The sequence below is a fragment of the Electrophorus electricus genome, chromosome 11, assembly GCF_041902795.1.
Source record: "Electrophorus electricus isolate QZ-2024a chromosome 11, ASM4190279v1, whole genome shotgun sequence".
Taxonomy (NCBI): domain Eukaryota; kingdom Metazoa; phylum Chordata; class Actinopteri; order Gymnotiformes; family Gymnotidae; genus Electrophorus; species Electrophorus electricus.
In genome coordinates, this window is record NC_137507.1 from 16,571,293 (window position 1) to 16,588,336 (window position 17,044).

At 41.5% G+C, this 17,044-nt stretch overlaps 2 protein-coding genes across 5 annotated transcripts; one reads left to right on the forward strand and one right to left on the reverse strand.

Moving 5' to 3' along the window:
- Positions 1-22: 22 nt before the first annotated feature.
- depdc4 (DEP domain containing 4) lies at positions 23-7,296 on the reverse strand. Of its 2 annotated transcripts, none has more exons than XM_027020677.3 (9): positions 7,187-7,296; positions 5,954-6,371; positions 5,703-5,854; positions 2,755-2,944; positions 2,247-2,482; positions 1,787-1,929; positions 1,470-1,595; positions 1,232-1,310; positions 23-1,151 (listed from the first exon to the last, which is right to left on the reverse strand). In XM_027020677.3, the coding sequence occupies exons 1-9, from the start codon at positions 7,266-7,268 to the stop codon at positions 952-954; spliced, it is 1,626 nt and encodes a 541-aa protein (XP_026876478.2). In that variant the 5' UTR covers positions 7,269-7,296; the 3' UTR covers positions 23-951. The 2 variants fall into 2 exon arrangements, with proteins under 2 accessions (XP_026876478.2, XP_081580080.1); XM_081723954.1 differs by having other exon boundaries at positions 978-1,151; positions 1,520-1,595.
- A 2,480-nt stretch (positions 7,297-9,776) lies between these two features.
- On the forward strand, positions 9,777-16,951 carry usp44 (ubiquitin specific peptidase 44). Of its 3 annotated transcripts, XM_027020672.3 has the most exons (10): positions 9,777-9,853; positions 11,543-11,796; positions 12,198-13,163; positions 13,462-13,719; positions 13,914-14,109; positions 14,325-14,433; positions 14,512-14,723; positions 15,052-15,167; positions 15,917-16,062; positions 16,149-16,951. In XM_027020672.3, exons 2-10 carry the CDS (start codon positions 11,620-11,622, stop codon positions 16,264-16,266), a joined length of 2,298 nt encoding a protein of 765 aa, XP_026876473.2. In that variant the 5' UTR covers positions 9,777-9,853; positions 11,543-11,619; the 3' UTR covers positions 16,267-16,951. The 3 variants fall into 3 exon arrangements, with proteins under 3 accessions (XP_026876473.2, XP_035384049.1, XP_035384052.1); XM_035528156.2 differs by lacking the exon at positions 16,149-16,951 and having other exon boundaries at positions 15,917-16,137; XM_035528159.2 differs by lacking the exon at positions 16,149-16,951 and having other exon boundaries at positions 15,052-16,137.
- Positions 16,952-17,044: the final 93 nt, after the last annotated feature.

Here is a 17,044-nt window from a genome sequence, read left to right on the forward strand (position 1 = left end):
ACAAGGATTCTTTAAATACACATCCATTTTAATTCTGCACCTTCAACATTAAGCAAAAATAATGCATAAACACAGGACTGCTCCAAGTTCTCCAAAATACTTAAAAAAAGATAAAAAGATTGTAAGAAAACTACTTGCATTTTAAAGAGTTTTATATATTAGAACTTAAAGTGCTTATCTATAGAACATTGGAGAAACCTTCAATTATCATTATGGTGCCATGAGTGTAATTGTTTATTTTTTCTTTCACAATTTCAGAACTTCTCTGTAAGCACTCAAGTATTTCAGCAATCTGTATTATCACAATTATTACATCCAGTATATTTAATGAACCGATTTACTTAATAATTTACTTATTTTTTTAAAACAGTAGTGAACTTTTGTACAATTCACAATTGACATCCTTTACGTTACAAAAATAATTTTAGAAACATTTTCTCTAAGAGCAGAACAGTTAATTAGTTTAAGTTCTAAATTCACCTTCCTACATTGAGTATATCTAATACTATTTAATGGAACCGAATCAATGTATGGGGGGGAAAGGAAGCACATCCCTGTATCTACCCACATTCATTCAATTCTAATCTGAACAAATGCTAAAAAAGATCATACTGTATACCAAAAAATTACAGAAGACATATCCAGCGAAAAAAGTCAGCATATTATCTTAGCCTTGCTGGTGAACTTCTAAAAAAACACTTTGAAACAGAATTACTATATCACCATTTCCTTTGAGCTAAACCACTTCAGTAGTGCATTTTTTAGTAAAAGTGCTGTCTAAAAACTATAGGTTTTGAATTTAGTGTCGTGAGGCTACTCTTCACCTGTCTCCCTTAGAAAATGAAACCACAGCAGCTGAGGGTTCAGGCATTCCTCTAAACTTTTCAATCTTTTTGTGACTATCTGACAAGCACCAAAGGAAGAATAAAAACAGCACGTTGGGGCTCCTCTCTAGAGGATGGAGGAAACATGCTGGAGGAAGACAGCTGGGTGGTGCTTCTGGAACTCCTTAAGCAGTTTTCGCCTCCTTCTGTTGGACAGGTCGCTGCTGAGGGTGATGTGTTCAATGAGTTGCTTTAGGCTATCCAAGGAGGTCTTCTCTTGCTGCTCCTTATACTGCTGCATAGACACCTGCTGACAGAAGACAAACACTGCAAGGCAACAGAGAGACATAAGCGTTAGCGTGAGCATGAGAATGCCATCATGCAATATGTAAAATATGCACACTTACCTGCTGTATGATCCACATCCCCGCCTTGTTGCAAAGTCCACAGTGTCTTTCTCACTGCATTGATCAGGGACACTGGTGTCTAGTTTTATTAGGTCAAATCAAAGCAGAAATAAGACACCAGGCAGTTTGAAAGAGGCCATAAAAGTTCACTCATGCATTAGGATAGGCGATGCAACTTGAATTGAAAATATATATAGTTTGCAAGCCATGCATTGTTTTTGGGATGGAGTAGCAGTACCTTGAACAGATGTAAATGATTGTCCATGAGAAACAGTAATAGCTGCTCACATTGGGCACGGGTCACATCTTTGCTCTGAAGTACAGCCTTTAGAAACATCCTGGCAACCAAAGCCCTGTTCTCTGTCTAATTCAAAATATATTTAAAAAATGCATCAACTTTTGTTTAAATAAATATATATAAACAAAAAAAATCTGTAATGGTTTAATTAATATTTTAAGTAACTGATGGAAGTAGACCGTCCTTAGTGCTCCTGAATGGTGGTGTTTTGAAACTCTCTCTGGACTTAGTTTCGGCTTGCAAGTTGTGGTTGATACCTGCTTGTGTAGTCTGAAGGTCTTGGTATCTGCAGCTTCAGCCATGAAGGCCAGTAGTCTGCGCAGTTCATCTCTGGATCTCGCATCCAACAAACGCAGACACAGCTGAGATGCTCTCAGAGCGTCCTCACCCTTACCACATTCTGACACACAGAAATACGGACACAAGGACATAAACAAATATTATATAGAAACTGTACCAAAACACAAGAGTCAGAAACAAAGACAAACACAAACACAAAAAAAATTTACAAGATAATTTCATAAAAAATTTAACTGTACTGGTATGTTGGTAGACACTTTTTTTTGTCAGACTAGGGGTAGTATTTTGAAGTGTATTATATAACAAGTGTACTATTTTAGACAGCAGATGAAACGGAACCCAAACATGCACTGAAAGGACTAAATGTCCCTAAATGGTTTTTTTTTCCTCAGCATGCCACTAAGACACCACTTTCACCTAATAGCTTAAGGATGCCTGAATGGATGTCTCTATAACGTCCAGCCAGAAGGGGCACTCTCTCCTGACAGCCATAGTACTTAGCTATGGTGTCAAACAGCACTCGCTTCTGGGCTACCAGCTTCTCCTCGCCCGCAGTGGCATTGTCCTGCAACAGCTGTTCTTCTGTGGCCACTATCAACTGATCAGGGAACAGTTCCAGGCAGTCTGCAGCTGCCATCAGCCAAGAGTCCAGTCTATAAAAGTCATAACAAAAAAAAAAAAGTAAAAACCCATAAAAGTAAAAAAAAGTATAAAAGAGATGACAAACAGATTAGGAATATGTTAGGCCGCTAGGGAGAAAACTGCTAAAGCAACAATATAAATATAACTCTAAATATTATTGCAACAAATATAGGTTTGACATTCCTATGTTACTTACATGATATGTCTAGGTATCATAAAACTATATCAGTGATGTCTCACCTGACGATGCTTGTTTTATGGGACTATCTGATTGAACACTTACTCTGGCAAGCTGAAGACTCGAGACTCTTCCCGATCCACGCAAGTGTTGGAGATAACCAGGCTGTCATGGTTAGGAAGCATGCGGAGGGACTCAGGTTTGGTGGGTGTGTTCAGAAAGCAGTCCAGCATGGGCAACTCCACTAATTGCAACAGCTGCAGAAGTGTTTGCTGTTTCCATACTTCCTGAACCACTGGCAAAATACCATCACATCGCCATCACTACATGAACCCCCATAGTACATCCCAAAAAATGTTCAAGAGACTAAAGGATGACAAGTTGCTAAGGGAAAAATCTTGTGGATTTTGTTAATATATCAGTGTAGTAAACAAGGTTTTCGGTGAAATGGGACTTTGAAACAAGAGGTCCTTATTTTTACTACTAGACTGCAGTACACTGCAATTACTCTCTGGAATCTTCTTCAAATACAGTACCAGTCAAACGTTTGGACATACATACTCTTTGTTTATTTTATTATTTTCTACATATTAAAAACAGGGAAGATATCAAACCAATGAAATAACACATAGGTGACTAATGTTAGATTCTTAGATATCATAGATATTGACTATTTTAGATTTTAGATTCTTCAAATGAACTATCCTATACTTTGATTACACTTTTGCACACTCTTGGTGTTCTCTTAACCAGCTTCTTGAGGCAACACCTATGATGCTTTTCCATTCTCACATATGCGAGGCACATCTGGGTGAGGAACTAAAGTTCTGAAAGAAAACTATTTGCTGAGGGTGCATCTAAAATTGTGTGTGAATAGAAAATAGAAAAGAAAAAAAAAGAATAGAAAACTCCTTACAGTGCATGAGGCACTCCAATCAAGACTGAATATCCAAAGGCTGTAAATCAGCCAAAAGGAAAGGGGAAGATGCCTACAAAGTGCAAAATCAACTATAAAAGAGTGAAACACAAAACATCCGTGAGTACATCCAAGCAACTGCCCCCAGAGGACAAGAGATGGAGGACACCATGGAAGCAGAGGAGGTGTCATGGCAAGATAAGCATCTCCATGCAATGTACCACCAGCAAAAGTAGCTGGCATCAATCATGGCAGCAGTAAGACTCAAGATGCAAAGGAGCCTCTGAGACAATCCAGCACCTAGTAGCAGGTTGCAAGACTCAAGCAGGGATAGCATACACTGAGAGACACATCAAGTAGCAAGGATCATACAAGAACATATACAAGACCTGCAAGGATGACAGTGTTAGTATAAATGCATAGGTGTTAATGTCAGATTCATGTGCCATACACACTGCCCTGTTCACATTTATGGCAGGATAGATCAGGTTCAAGATGGAGCGGTTCCAACAGATCCCAGCAATGACAGCAGTTCAGTTCAGAAGAGCATAATCCTATGAACACTGAAAACACTATGCTGCACCCTCAATCTGCTAGGCCACTGGTACAAGACACAGTTGTGTGAGGACTCATATTCACCTGGATTTAACTAAGCAAATAGGTAAGAGCCTCCCATTGGATAATTCCTGCATGGGTGATTATGTTTCAGCTGGCAACAAGTTATTTAACCATAACTGATGCACTGAGTCGCTTCCAATTTGTTAAACAACCATGTTGAAAGACACATCCTGTGGTCGTGGAAAAGCTGTTAATCTGTTTCAGAAGGGTCAAATTATTGGCATGCATCAAGCAGAGAAAACATCTAAGGAGATTTCTGAAACTACTAAAATTTGGTTAAGAACTGTCCAACGCATTATTAAAGGTGGAAAGACAGTGGGGAAACATCATCCTCGAGAAAGGAATGTGGTCGGAAAAAAACTGTGATCGGTCATCACCTAAACGTGTGCTGAAATGAAGTCATAGAAAAACAGTAGAACTCAGAGATATGTTTTATAGTGAAAGTAAGCGCATTTCCACATGCACAATGCGAAAGGAACTCAAGGGATTGGGACTAAACAGCTGTGTAGCCTTAAGAAAACCACTTGTCAGTGAGGCTAACCGGCAAAAACAGCTTCAATTTGCTAGGGAGCATAAAGATTGGACTCTGGAGCAATGGAAGAAGGTCATGTGGTCCAATGAATCCAGATTTACCCTGTTCCAGAGTGATAGGCACATCAGAGTAAGAATAGGGGTGGCTGAAGTGATGCACCCATCATGCCTAGTACCTACTGTACAAGCCTGTGGGGGCAGTGCTATGATCTGGGGCTGCTGCAGTTGGTCAGGTCTAGGTTCAGCAACGTTATGTGCCCAAAGAATGAGGTCAGCTGACTACCTGAATATACTGAATGACTGGGTTATTCCATCAATGGATTTTTTTTCTTCACTGATGGCATATTCCAAGATGACAATGCCAGGATTCATCGGGCTCAAATTGTGAACGAGTTGTTCAGGGAGCATGAGATGACATTTTTCACACATGCAATGGCCACCACAGACATGAACCCCATTGAGAATCTTTGGGATGTGCTGGAGAAGACTTTTGCACAGTGGTCCAAATCTCCCATCAATACAAGATCTTGGGGTGGGGGGTGGGGATTGATGCAACTCTGGACAGAAATAAATGTTAACATTGCAGAAGCTTGTGGAAACAATGCCACAGCGAATACGTGCCCTAATCAAAGCTAAAGGAGGTCCAACAAAATATTAGTGTGGCCTTTTTTTTTTGGCCGGGCAGTGTATATTCATTTATTTATTATGAATTAATAATAATTAAGTTCTTGAAAACATTTACATTTAGCTGATGCTTTTATCCAAAGCGACTTACAATTATGACTGAGTACAACTTGAACAATTGAGGGTTAAGGGCCTTGCTCAGGGGCCCAACATTGACAATTTGGCAGTGGTGAGGCTTAAACCAGCAACCTTCCCATTACAAGTCAAGTACATTAACCACTGGGCTAGTGAAAAGCACTAACGCTTTTAAGTCATACACCCTTGACCTTAACTGCAGATGCATTTCAACAACTTCCTGTCTCACCTTTGTTTGAGAGGTAATTCATGGATGTGCCAGCATAGTTTAAACCAGATGGCATGGATGGTTGGAGGTTGATGGTCTGCAGTATTCTCTCCACCCTTCTGTCTGAAGATCCAAGTGCCAAGGGGTTCGAAATAGTCCTCACATCATCAAACCTTCAATTACACATGTCATGATCTTATTAATTCAGAAAAGCAACCATATCCTAGCAGTACTTCTGAAGTGACTACAGTGCCATTGTGCTATTTTCTGACCTGCACCACTTCTTTTTCTTTCCATTTTTATTCATATCTGTAAAGTTCTCCACCTCTCCGCAGTGCCTGGCTGATCCAGGAAGCACATCACCATCTAGGAAGTGGTAGAGGCTGCAGCCAGAGTCTTCAAAAGTAAGCTCTTTCTCCCACCGAAAGAGCCTCATTCCCACAGGCTCAAAGACTCGAGCATCCATGAGGGCCTGACAAAGTCTTGCAGCCTTGAGGCGAGACACTTCGCTAGCGAAGAAATAGATGTTCTGCATAAGGTGGCTGAGCACCACGTCAACAGCATCAGAGCCAGTGAAGCAGTCTTTGTGTACTTGCAAGTGACGTCGGTGATGCTTGACCTCGACCTGCATTTGTAAGGCCTCAATAATGTTACGCCAGAGCTGGGTCGCCCTGAATGGTCCTGAAATACCTAAGAGAAAGAAGGGAAGGGGAATATGCCACATAACTCAGGGTATAGGTGCTGTACATATCCTATTCCAGTCAATCAGTGTAGGCTATACAACGCACGGCATGCCACACGTGACATTGTCTGGTACGGCGGCCGGGAGGACCCATATTCATTCAAATGACAACTCGTGAGCTTAATTTTACAAAAGATGAAAATCTATGAACGAAATCGAAAACACAAGCGCTACATTTCGGAAACGTGGTGCAGCTTCTATAGTGTCATTTTGATGACTATGCGTTGCTTACTTGAAACCCTTTTTATTTAACCCCACAGGCAGCTAGGTAACCTAGTTAAGTAGCCTTAACTAACGCTAGCTAACCTGGTTATGTAAGATAGCTAAGGCTTCATATTGGCCTTTTAAATCAGCTCATTTCAGAGATGAGTGACGGCTAAGATATTAATCACAACACAGCAACTTGCGCAGCTAGCCAGCGAGCTAACACTAAGGTGAACTCGCAAGACTATGTTCAGCACGATTCGACCCCAATTTAAATATGATCTTAAAATTAACTTGTTACCTTTAGTTACGAATTTTGCATAGATATCAGAAAGATGGTTTGATGATTCGTTGTGCAAACAAGAAGCTAGTCAGCTAACTAGCTAGCATAGCGTAGCTCGTAAGATGTAAATATGTTCATATAAATTAGCAAGTATTATGTTACAAGCATTATGTTATAATGCTAGAATTAGTTAGCAAACCCTCGTTAAAATTACTCATGTATATTCGAGCACATTATCACAGGCTAAGAATATGTATGTACATCAAAGCGGACTACCTCTTGGATTTCTATTTTCAATAAAACTCCTTGTTTGACTGTTCAGTCTTCTAAATCTCGGAGTCAAATTCACCGCCATCATTACGAACCAGGAAACGTAAAATAACGGATAAGCGACCGTCACAACATACTGCTCTGAGATCAGCTAGTGTGTGGTATATGATAGGATAACGGATAAGCGACCGTCATAACAGACTGCTCTGAGATCAGCTCTCACGGTTTTTCGAGCTCGGCTACTGTGTGGTATGTGATTGGATAACGGATAAGAGACCGTTACAACATACTGCTCTGAGATCAGCTTTCACAGTTTTTAAACGGTAGTGGGCAGATAACAAGGCGCCGAAACTGTCAAACATTTATTGCATCAACCAGTCATGTAACCACAACTACTTGGTAGTCGAATTTTGCATCGCTTTATCGCAGGTTGGAACAAGCTTGTCTTTCTCTGCCAACCACAAGTTTAGATTAATTCCCTAATGCAGAAACGGCGGCTATATCTGACGTGGTCTTCTCGTTTACTCCTTCACTGACCCTCACATAGACAGTTCAACAGGGTGGCAATTAGGGAGACCACAGACACCATTCGGACAACACTAGTCTTTATTCGCCCCTTCTCTGTATTTACGCTTTAATTACTCCTCTATAAGATTTTGAGTAGGTTAAAAAGCTATTAAAAAGCAGGCGATTTACTTTCGTTGCGCTATACCCGTTTCTTGTATATGGTTATACTGACTGGCAAGTGTATATTGACTGGACAATAATGATAAACATAATGAAATGGCTATATTTCCATAAATGGTCCTCTAAAGCCTTGCTGCAATTTATAAGACATTAATAATAATATAAATATTATAATATACACTAATATAAAATATACAAACAAATTATTATTTTTTTATTTATTTGGTTTTTTGTTTGTTTGTTTTTTGTTAATTGATTAATTATATAATTAGATTAGTTATATGATTGCCTGAAGAAATAGATGACTGACAGTTGCTCCACATGAATATGGTCTCAGCTCTGCATTTTCTCTTATAAAATAAGGGAACTGAAAAACTATTAAAAAATAAAGTCAGTCTAACATTATTGATATTTTAGTTTGGGAAAAATATACCATATGACAAACGCCAAAAGTTTGGCATTACGCAACATGTAAGACAACATCCTTAGGAAGTGAGGCACTGCTCTTCCATTAGGCATGGTTAATTTTCAAAAAGTTAATAACTTGCAAATATAGGCCTACTGCAGAATAACAGACTGTTGTTGGGTAGGACAACTTCAAATCTGTTGGGCAAAATGAGACAAACTATGCAAAGCACTTCAATAAGCAGGTGAGTGCAGACTGAAGGAGCAATTTTACATTCCTTAAGAATATGTAAATATTTTGGCAAAATATAATTGCTCCAAAAAGATAGCTAATTGTTCCAAAAAGATGAAGATAAACATCTTTAATACATCATAAAATGTTTTATGAAAAGCTATTTCTCTTTATATAGTGCCTCTTAACAGCACTTCTAAATCTCAGTATTTGATCAGATATGTTACTTTTTAAAAACCTTTTTTTTTCTTCAGGAAATACTTTGTGTCAGTGATGTATTGAACATTAGGAGCTGCAGAAAGTGAGGGGCACTGACACTCAAACAAGCGGAATGTAGGCCTACATGTCAGTTGACAACAGCTAGATATTTTTAAAGGCTTTCAGACATCATTCAGTGTTGCCTCAATTTATGGCAGCCTTTAATTTCAGTAATCACGTGTGTCAGTTTGTAATGGCATAGGTATCAATCTTAGAAAGTATAAAACTTTTGACTGTTGATTATATTATATTAATCTTTAACATCGACGCAGAGCCATCTACACATGTGAGAATGATCTTTATTAGAGGGTATTCCAAAAATTGTAGATTGTTCAAGTTCAAGTTTGGTTTATTTGTCACATACATAGTCATACACAGTATAACTCACAGTGAAATGGTTTAAACTAAATGGATTGTAAACTAGACAGGCTGCGATGACAGCGTTTAGCTAGAATCTCCACTACAAAGTTGTACCCACAAACTGCAGTTAATTTAGTGTGTGGATATGCTCATATGGAAAATGTAATGTTATATTCTTCAAGTCTGCCCGATTACGTGGAGTGTTGCAAGTAAAATATGCGGAATGGTGGCCCTCAGTTCACCTGCTCTCACTGACCACCAAGATAAGTCGCAGTTTATCTCGATTAAACCTGTTATTAGAATAATTTGGAATTTTTGGAATTATTGAAATAATTTGGCACCTCAGAAACAAAATCGGCGGGGATTACGTAATTGGGCGGGCAAAGAAGCTTTGTTTACTAACAAAACGGACGGATGTTCTGCCAAGAGAACAGTCGCACTTGCGGTTGTAAAATACTCCATTTTTTAAACATAAAGATTATATCTTAAATGATTTGTTTTCACCAAAGACGTTTTAAGAGTGGTCTTTTAATACTACGTCTGGTTTTCTTTACTCGAAAGGGAAGACTTTTATCTTAGTTCGAAGATGGCGGCGTTTCTGTCGTCACAATCGAGCCTCGCGGCAGCCTCTGACGTAGCTCTGAACACCACGCGACAATTGTAGCTGGACAAGATGGCGGCTGCAGTTGTGTCTGAGGTGTGAGGTACCGCTGGTAAGAAAAAAAATACAGGTACGTTACAGGGTAGCCAGCCCAAAAAATAACCTTTGTGAAAATGTCAAGGTGTCGAACGTCATCGGTCGTCGGAGAGATGTCGAAACAGAAGTGCGTATCAGCATCCCGTTCCTTAGTCGAAGCCTGACAAATGAAACTTGGATGGCTAGCAAACTAGGGTCGCTAAGATAGGAACAGGCGCTGTGATTAATTATTGCCGATTAATTGTTAATTATTCCAACTTCATTGCTCTTAAAGTGGCCAGTTTTGATGAATTTAAGATGCCCTTAGATTCCTTTTCCTTCAACTGGACTGTTTTCCCTTAAAGTTCGAGGAGACCCGACGACCAATGTTCACTAGCGTTAATTGGGTCGCTGGGATACATTTCTGCACCTTATAGAAGAGCCAGTATCATTTTCAGTACTCTAGTTATAAATGTTTTGGATTGTCGTTATATTGGATGCCCGTTTCGAGACAATAAGCCAGAGCGTCAGTTTTACTTGGCAGGCTAATTTGAGTAATTGTGCATACTTGCTTGCTAGGTTGCTAGTTCTAGAGTTGGTTAGCTAATCTAGCTAGTGTGTACTAGCGCGCCCAAAAGCCTCCAGTTTACAGGCTCAACGTTAGCTCCCTTAGCTGTAGAGTTGTGCTTTAAAACACGTACGCTGGCCATCACCCCGAATCTGGCTTAATCGCGCCCAGTTCCTGTGGACTTTAACACGTGTGTGAGATCAGTTTCATTGTGCAACCGGTTTTTTGGCCGCCAATGGAGTGATGATACTAGCTAGCGTTAGCTATAAAAGCCCATGGGGAAGGTTAGTTAGCTGGCTAAATAGTGAATTCGCATCAGCTTGCTGTAAACGTACAATTGGCTAAAATACCTGGCGATGGATGGCTTGCTCGGTGTACCCTGCTAGCTCGCTAACGTTAGCTTTGTTTTGTGCATGGAAACGCTTCAAAGCAGACATGTACTACAGGAAGTATGTGAATAAGTCAGTGCTGTAGTACTTCAAGAACTGAACCAGCAAACTAGCGAAGGAGCGATAGACTTGGTCGCTAGACACCAGACGGGGCAGTCAGGTTGGCTATTAATCTACTACCTACAGCCAATGTCTGTGCGGTAGAAGTCGTTCTTGTAAAGCAGCGTTATCAGCCTGATCTATATTGAACATTGTCGAGTGTCCTGTTTTTGTAATGCATAAAATTACACAAGAAAACATAAGCTGCTCAGGCAAAGTTTATAATGTTGCGATAAAATTGATTAAATATGGTAAGTTTTGTGTGCTGGCGTCCTATAGGGGGCGCTACTAGTGTATTTATTTTACAACGTGAATGTGTTGCTTGTTTGAACGGTCTCTTTAAACAAGCACTGAGCTGAGATATTTACGAACCTTTGGAAACTGATACAAAAAAGCCTCCACTACTATGCATATTCAAACACCGTGTTTTGGTTGAATGCATTTTCCTAGCAATAGAGTACAAAGATACTAATCAGTGTGGTTTAGGAGTGATATTGCTACTATAACAAACAAGAAAAACAAAATAAAAAGCTTGGCGTGTTCTTTATAGTAGTTAATCTTAAAAGTATGAATAGGAGCTTCAGTTGTTGTGACAATATTCAAGGATCAGTTTTTAAAATCATTTTAAATATTTTTTGTGTTTGATTTTGTGTTTGTTGTGCTCATACCATGTTTCCTGCCTCTTCAGATGAGCCATGCCTTGGGACAAGGTGGTTGTAAAGCAAACTGCCTTCACCATGGTGATGTGAAGTGGGTGTGACTGTAATGGACAGGTGTAAGCACGTAGGTCGCTTGAGGCTTGCGCGGGACCACTCGATCCTGAACCCGCAGAAGTGGCACTGCGTGGACTGTAACACCACCGAGTCTGTATGGGCATGCCTCAGCTGTTCGCACGTGGCCTGTGGGCGCTACATAGAGGAGCACGCACTCCGACACTTCCAGGTATAAGCGCATGCTTTCCTGTGGTGGTCTGCTAGTTTACATCTTGGTAGCTTACTGAGGTTGCACTGGTTGTTGCCTCGTTCTGTAACATTTCCATGCTGTTCTGTTGTTTCCAGATCCAGTCTTTGTTGACACAGTTTTTGCCTTATCTCAGTTCCCATGATCACCATCGTATTACTTGATTTAGGTTTGTGGAGAGCTGGGAGAAAGCAAAAATGTGGACCATCAGAGCCACAGAAACGTGGGCTGGGAAACACCAAACCATTCTCTTTGCTCAGTAACTTACTAATAAAAATGTACTCTTACATTTTGCATAATGCCCAGTTTTTCCAGTTAGCCTTGTAATCTTGTTTGTCTCTGCCTAGTTTGTCATTGCGTGATGTTTGTTTATTGCGCTACAGGAACAGCGCCACCCTTTGGCCATGGAGGTGAACGAGCTATACGTGTTCTGCTACCTATGCGACGACTACGTGCTGAACGACAACGCCACCGGCGACCTGAAGCTGCTCCGCAGCACCCTCAGTGCCATTAAGAGCCAGCGCTATGAGGTGACCACGCGGAGCGGGCGCACGCTGCGCTCCGCCACCGCCCTGCCGGACCAGCCCACACACGGCAACACGCAGGAGCTGCAGCTGCGTGACGAGGACCGGATGTTCACGGCGCTGTGGCACCGGCGGCGCGCCCTGATCGGCCGCGTCTTCCGCACCTGGTTCGAGCAGACGGAGCGCGGCAGGCGGCGTCTGGAGGAGGAGTGGCGCCAGGAGGCAGCGAAGGAGAGGAAGAGGGAGGCGCGCGAGCGACGGTGCAAGCTCAAGCGGCAGCACCGCGAGGAGTTGGAGAGTGCGCCGCCCAGGAAGAGCAACCGCATCCGGAGGCAGAGTCGGAAAGCCGCGGCCGACCGTGACGGTTCGGTCGGACGCAAGCCTGCCCCACGGACTTCTGAAAACAGAACGCCTCAACAGAGGCCACGCCCCCCAACTAAGGCCAATCTCACCCGGGCCCTGCCTCCTAAAACGGGTGACTCGCCCATCAAGAGACGTCCCACGGTCACACCGGGGGTGACGGGCTTGCGGAACCTCGGCAACACGTGCTACATGAACTCGATATTGCAGGTTTTGAGTCATTTGCACGTGTTCAGGGAATGTTTTTTGAGACTTGATCTGAACCAAGCCCTGGAGCTTCTCGCCTCTGCTGTTAGTCACAAACTAGGGCTCTCGGGTCAGCACGCCATCCAGCCCAAAACCTCTGGCGTGGGGTCGGGACTCAGTGGCGGGGCATCGCGCTCCCGGAGCATGGAGCTCATCCAGCCTAAGGAGCCCAGCTCCAAACACATCTCTCTCTGTCACGAATTGCATACATTGTTCCAGGTATATGACTCTTGGGTGATTAGACAGCACACAACAGATAACCAGATATTGTGATCTTTCTAATTAAATTTATTTAAAGTTGAAATGGTATTGTGTAATAATAGGACAATATTTTGCTTTATTTATCCAGCACTTTTAAAATCAAGGTTTACTAAAGGATAACCAAATGCTATTGTGTTAAAGTGGTGGTGTATTCTTACATTGGCTTGTCATATAGCTTAGTAACTCGTATGTACAAGTAGCCATTGTACATCATGCTGTGTAGCCTAAATGTGTGTGTGTGTGTGTGTGTGTGTAGGTGATGTGGTCAGGGAAGTGGGCTCTGGTGTCTCCCTTTGCTATGCTGCACTCTGTCTGGCAGCTGATCCCGGCATTTCGAGGTTACGCGCAGCAGGACGCACAGGAATTCCTGTGTGAGCTTCTGGACAAGGTCCAGCACGAGCTGGAGCGAACAGGAACGCTGACGCCTGCTAGTGTGCCAGCCAGTCAGAGGCGGCTCATCAAGCAAGTGCTCAGTGTGGTCAACACCATCTTTCACGGCCAGCTACTGAGCCAGGTGAGGACGTCTGTCTGCAGCACTGCAAAAAGTGTTGGCTTTAAAAGAACTTGGGAGTGTTTAAAAGAATCTTGGGAGTGTAGACTCTTGCATGACACGCATGTGTGTGCATAAATGTGCATTTATGGATGTTCTGCTTCGCCACCCATATAAACGCATAATCATGGGTTCAATATTGAAATCTCCAACTCTAGGTGAGGTGCCTGGTGTGTGATCATCGCTCTAACACAGTGGAGCCATTCTGGGATCTGTCATTGGAATTTCCAGAGCGTTACCACAGCAACAGTAAGGATGTTGCACATGTTGCATGTGGATTGACAGAGATGCTGGCCAAGTTTACAGAAACAGAAGCTTTAGAAGGAGCTATTTACGCCTGTGACCAATGCAACAGTAAGTAGCCTGTACGACATACTGTATAACTTTACTCAAGATCCAAACTTACTAATCTGGGGAATTTCTAGAAGTATATTAAGAAGTTGTAACCAAACTATATGCATTAGCTAAGTTTGCACTGTACGTTAGCACTTTGCTAGAATGTTTAGTAATGACCCACACGAGTGACGTAGGTGGCATATGCACTTTTAACTTGGCCGGTGTGCTCTCAGATAAACGACGGCGCTTCTGCTCAAAGCAAGTGGTTCTGACCGAAGCTCAGAAACAACTGATGATCTACAAACTGCCTCATGTCTTACGACTGCACCTCAAACGCTTCAGGTACATAGACAGACAGGGAACAGTCTGCATGAGTGCAGCGACGACGTTTGTTAATGTGTTATTCTTGTGTGGGGTTAGGTGGTCTGGTCGTAACCACAGGGAGAAGATTGGTGTCCATGTTGAGTTCGAACAGGAGCTGAACATGGAGCTGTACTGCTGCAAAGACTCTGCTTCCAACACGTCAGCGCACCCCCAACACTTCCTCTACCAGCTCTCTGCTGTTGTAATGCATCATGGGAAAGGCTTTGGTTCTGGCCATTACACGGCTTTCTGTTACAACACAGAAGGAGGTGGGACACCGTCTGCTTTTCTTGAATCTGAAGCCGATATCAATCAATGTTTCGTCTCTTGAGGTTCACATAAACTAGATTACACAACAAAAAACAAAGTTTTAAAAGCCTCCATTTGGGGCAAAACATCTTTCTGATGCCAGGTTGTCGAGAAACATCCTAAGGAACATTGACATTTGTTAGTATAATGTTGAAGTTTTTAACCAACCTGGCCAATCATTTGACATATTGGCTAATTAACACATCACCCAAAAATCAGATTGGTACTGGTGTGGCACCAATGGACTAGTGAGATAACTGTCCTTATGTATTTTCTCTCTCTTTTCAGGATTCTGGGTGCACTGTAATGATTCAAAGCTGAGTGTATGCACAGTAGAGGAAGTATGTAAGGCACAGGCCTATATTCTCTTCTACACCCAGAGAAACACTCAGGATAAAGGCAAGGTCAGCGACCTCTGACCCCTGCTTAGCAGCAAGTCAGCCACCAGAAAGACATTGTTGTACATTCTGTTGAAAACGGTTATGAGAGTTAGTCTTTGTGTCTGTGTTATTGTTGTAGCATGTATTGGTTCTGGAGTTGTGTCACACTCATATGCCTTACACAGATTTTTGGCAGTAGGCACTCTTGAAGTGATTGTGTGTGAGCTCACGTGAGAGAGCACAAATAAAGCCAGCATTATTGCAACATGTATCTGTGCGTAAAAGGGGACCAAGAGTGGACTGAAGGTCTTGGCCCCCATGAGGGTGGATGCCTAATGCTGCCCGTAAACCAAAGTGTAGAACAAACATTTGAATGATGACTGTTCCCTGATTTATTCAGCTCTTTGCACAAAGAGACAAATTGACCAACAACTGTGATGATATGGGGTGGTTGCTTATGGGTGTGTGTATAAGGGAGGGTGAGTGGCTGGCAAGATTACCACCAATCCTCTAAAAGTGCCCTGCCATATTTAGACAAGTTTACCAAGACTGTTCTAGTGTTTTCAGCTACTTTTGAGTGCTCAGAACAATTCAAACTATTCAGGACTTGTGCTTCTTTTTTTAGACTTCTCAGAATGTACTTTTATATGCTCAGTACTTGGGTAAACAAGAATTTTTTTATTTTTTTAAAAAAGAAAGCAATTTAGAGAAAATAAAGAAAAAAAAATCTGTTTTTCACCAGCATTGACACAAAATGTATGCTGTATGTGTAGTGTCCACCTGTACGTGAGTGTGTACAAGGGCAGGCAACCTTGCGCGCGAGTAGCCGAGTGGATTCATCCTGTGACCGTGGTTGTGATGAGCATGCTGTGGTTCTGTCCTTTTTGTGGTCCCTGTCCCTTCATCCACTCTTCAGCAGGTATAGGTGCAAAACTATGCAAATTGTTACCTCAATTTCTAGATAAATTTACCTCAATAAAATAATATTTTTGCATTTTTTTCTAGAAAAATGGCTCTCCTGGCAGTTGCACTGTGTCTTTCCTTGCTTTTAAGTTTTTTCAGCATTCTTGTCTCACACCTTCAAGTACATAACACTAGAGGTATCTCAAACATGCCCCTTTAATACCGAAAGGACCTTCATGACTTTGTCCTTGTGAGAAGAGACGAAACAAACTGGGTCTTGGAACAATATCAAAGGCCAAATACACATTGTTTTTTTTGTTTTTTGTTTTTTTTAAAGAGACTGTTGAGACTAAGACAAACATTCATAGTAAGGAAAGAAAAGAGCCAGTGATCACTGTGTCCATGTCCGTATCTGCAGATATTTTGCGTTTATTCCATCAAATGTATAGGAATGAAAATATTAAATTTAAGACAAGTTAGCACTATATCCTTTTGGGATTAAATGGTACAAAGGCATCTACTAACAGCCACAAGCTCACTTGGAACTAAATATTATCAATATGCAATGTATTCTATCAGTGGTGGTTTTAAGCAAATTATCTGTTAATGCTGACATTGTGAGGATATAATCATGAATGCCTATGTGGTGGCAAGCTTGTCTAAGCAGATGCAAGAGCAAACTTACAATGAGTCAAGGGGAGAGGTTATTTCAAATACAAATGTCATTTCTACAGATTTGAAATTTCTGGAACTAAAAGAAATGGAGGGTGAGGGTGTTGTTGAACATGTTTTTTCTCCTATATCTACTTTGAGATTGCTTGATTTTGAAATCTCAATACAGCATGGTTTAAAGCACCATCCAGAATGTTTTCTAGCTAAATTACATACCAGTCAGTCAGCAGTAGCCTGCCTCTACATCAATAAAACTGATGTACCATGAGGAACAAAACGTCCTTATTCTGAATGTATTAGATTAGCGCAATTAACAGTGCTGTTGC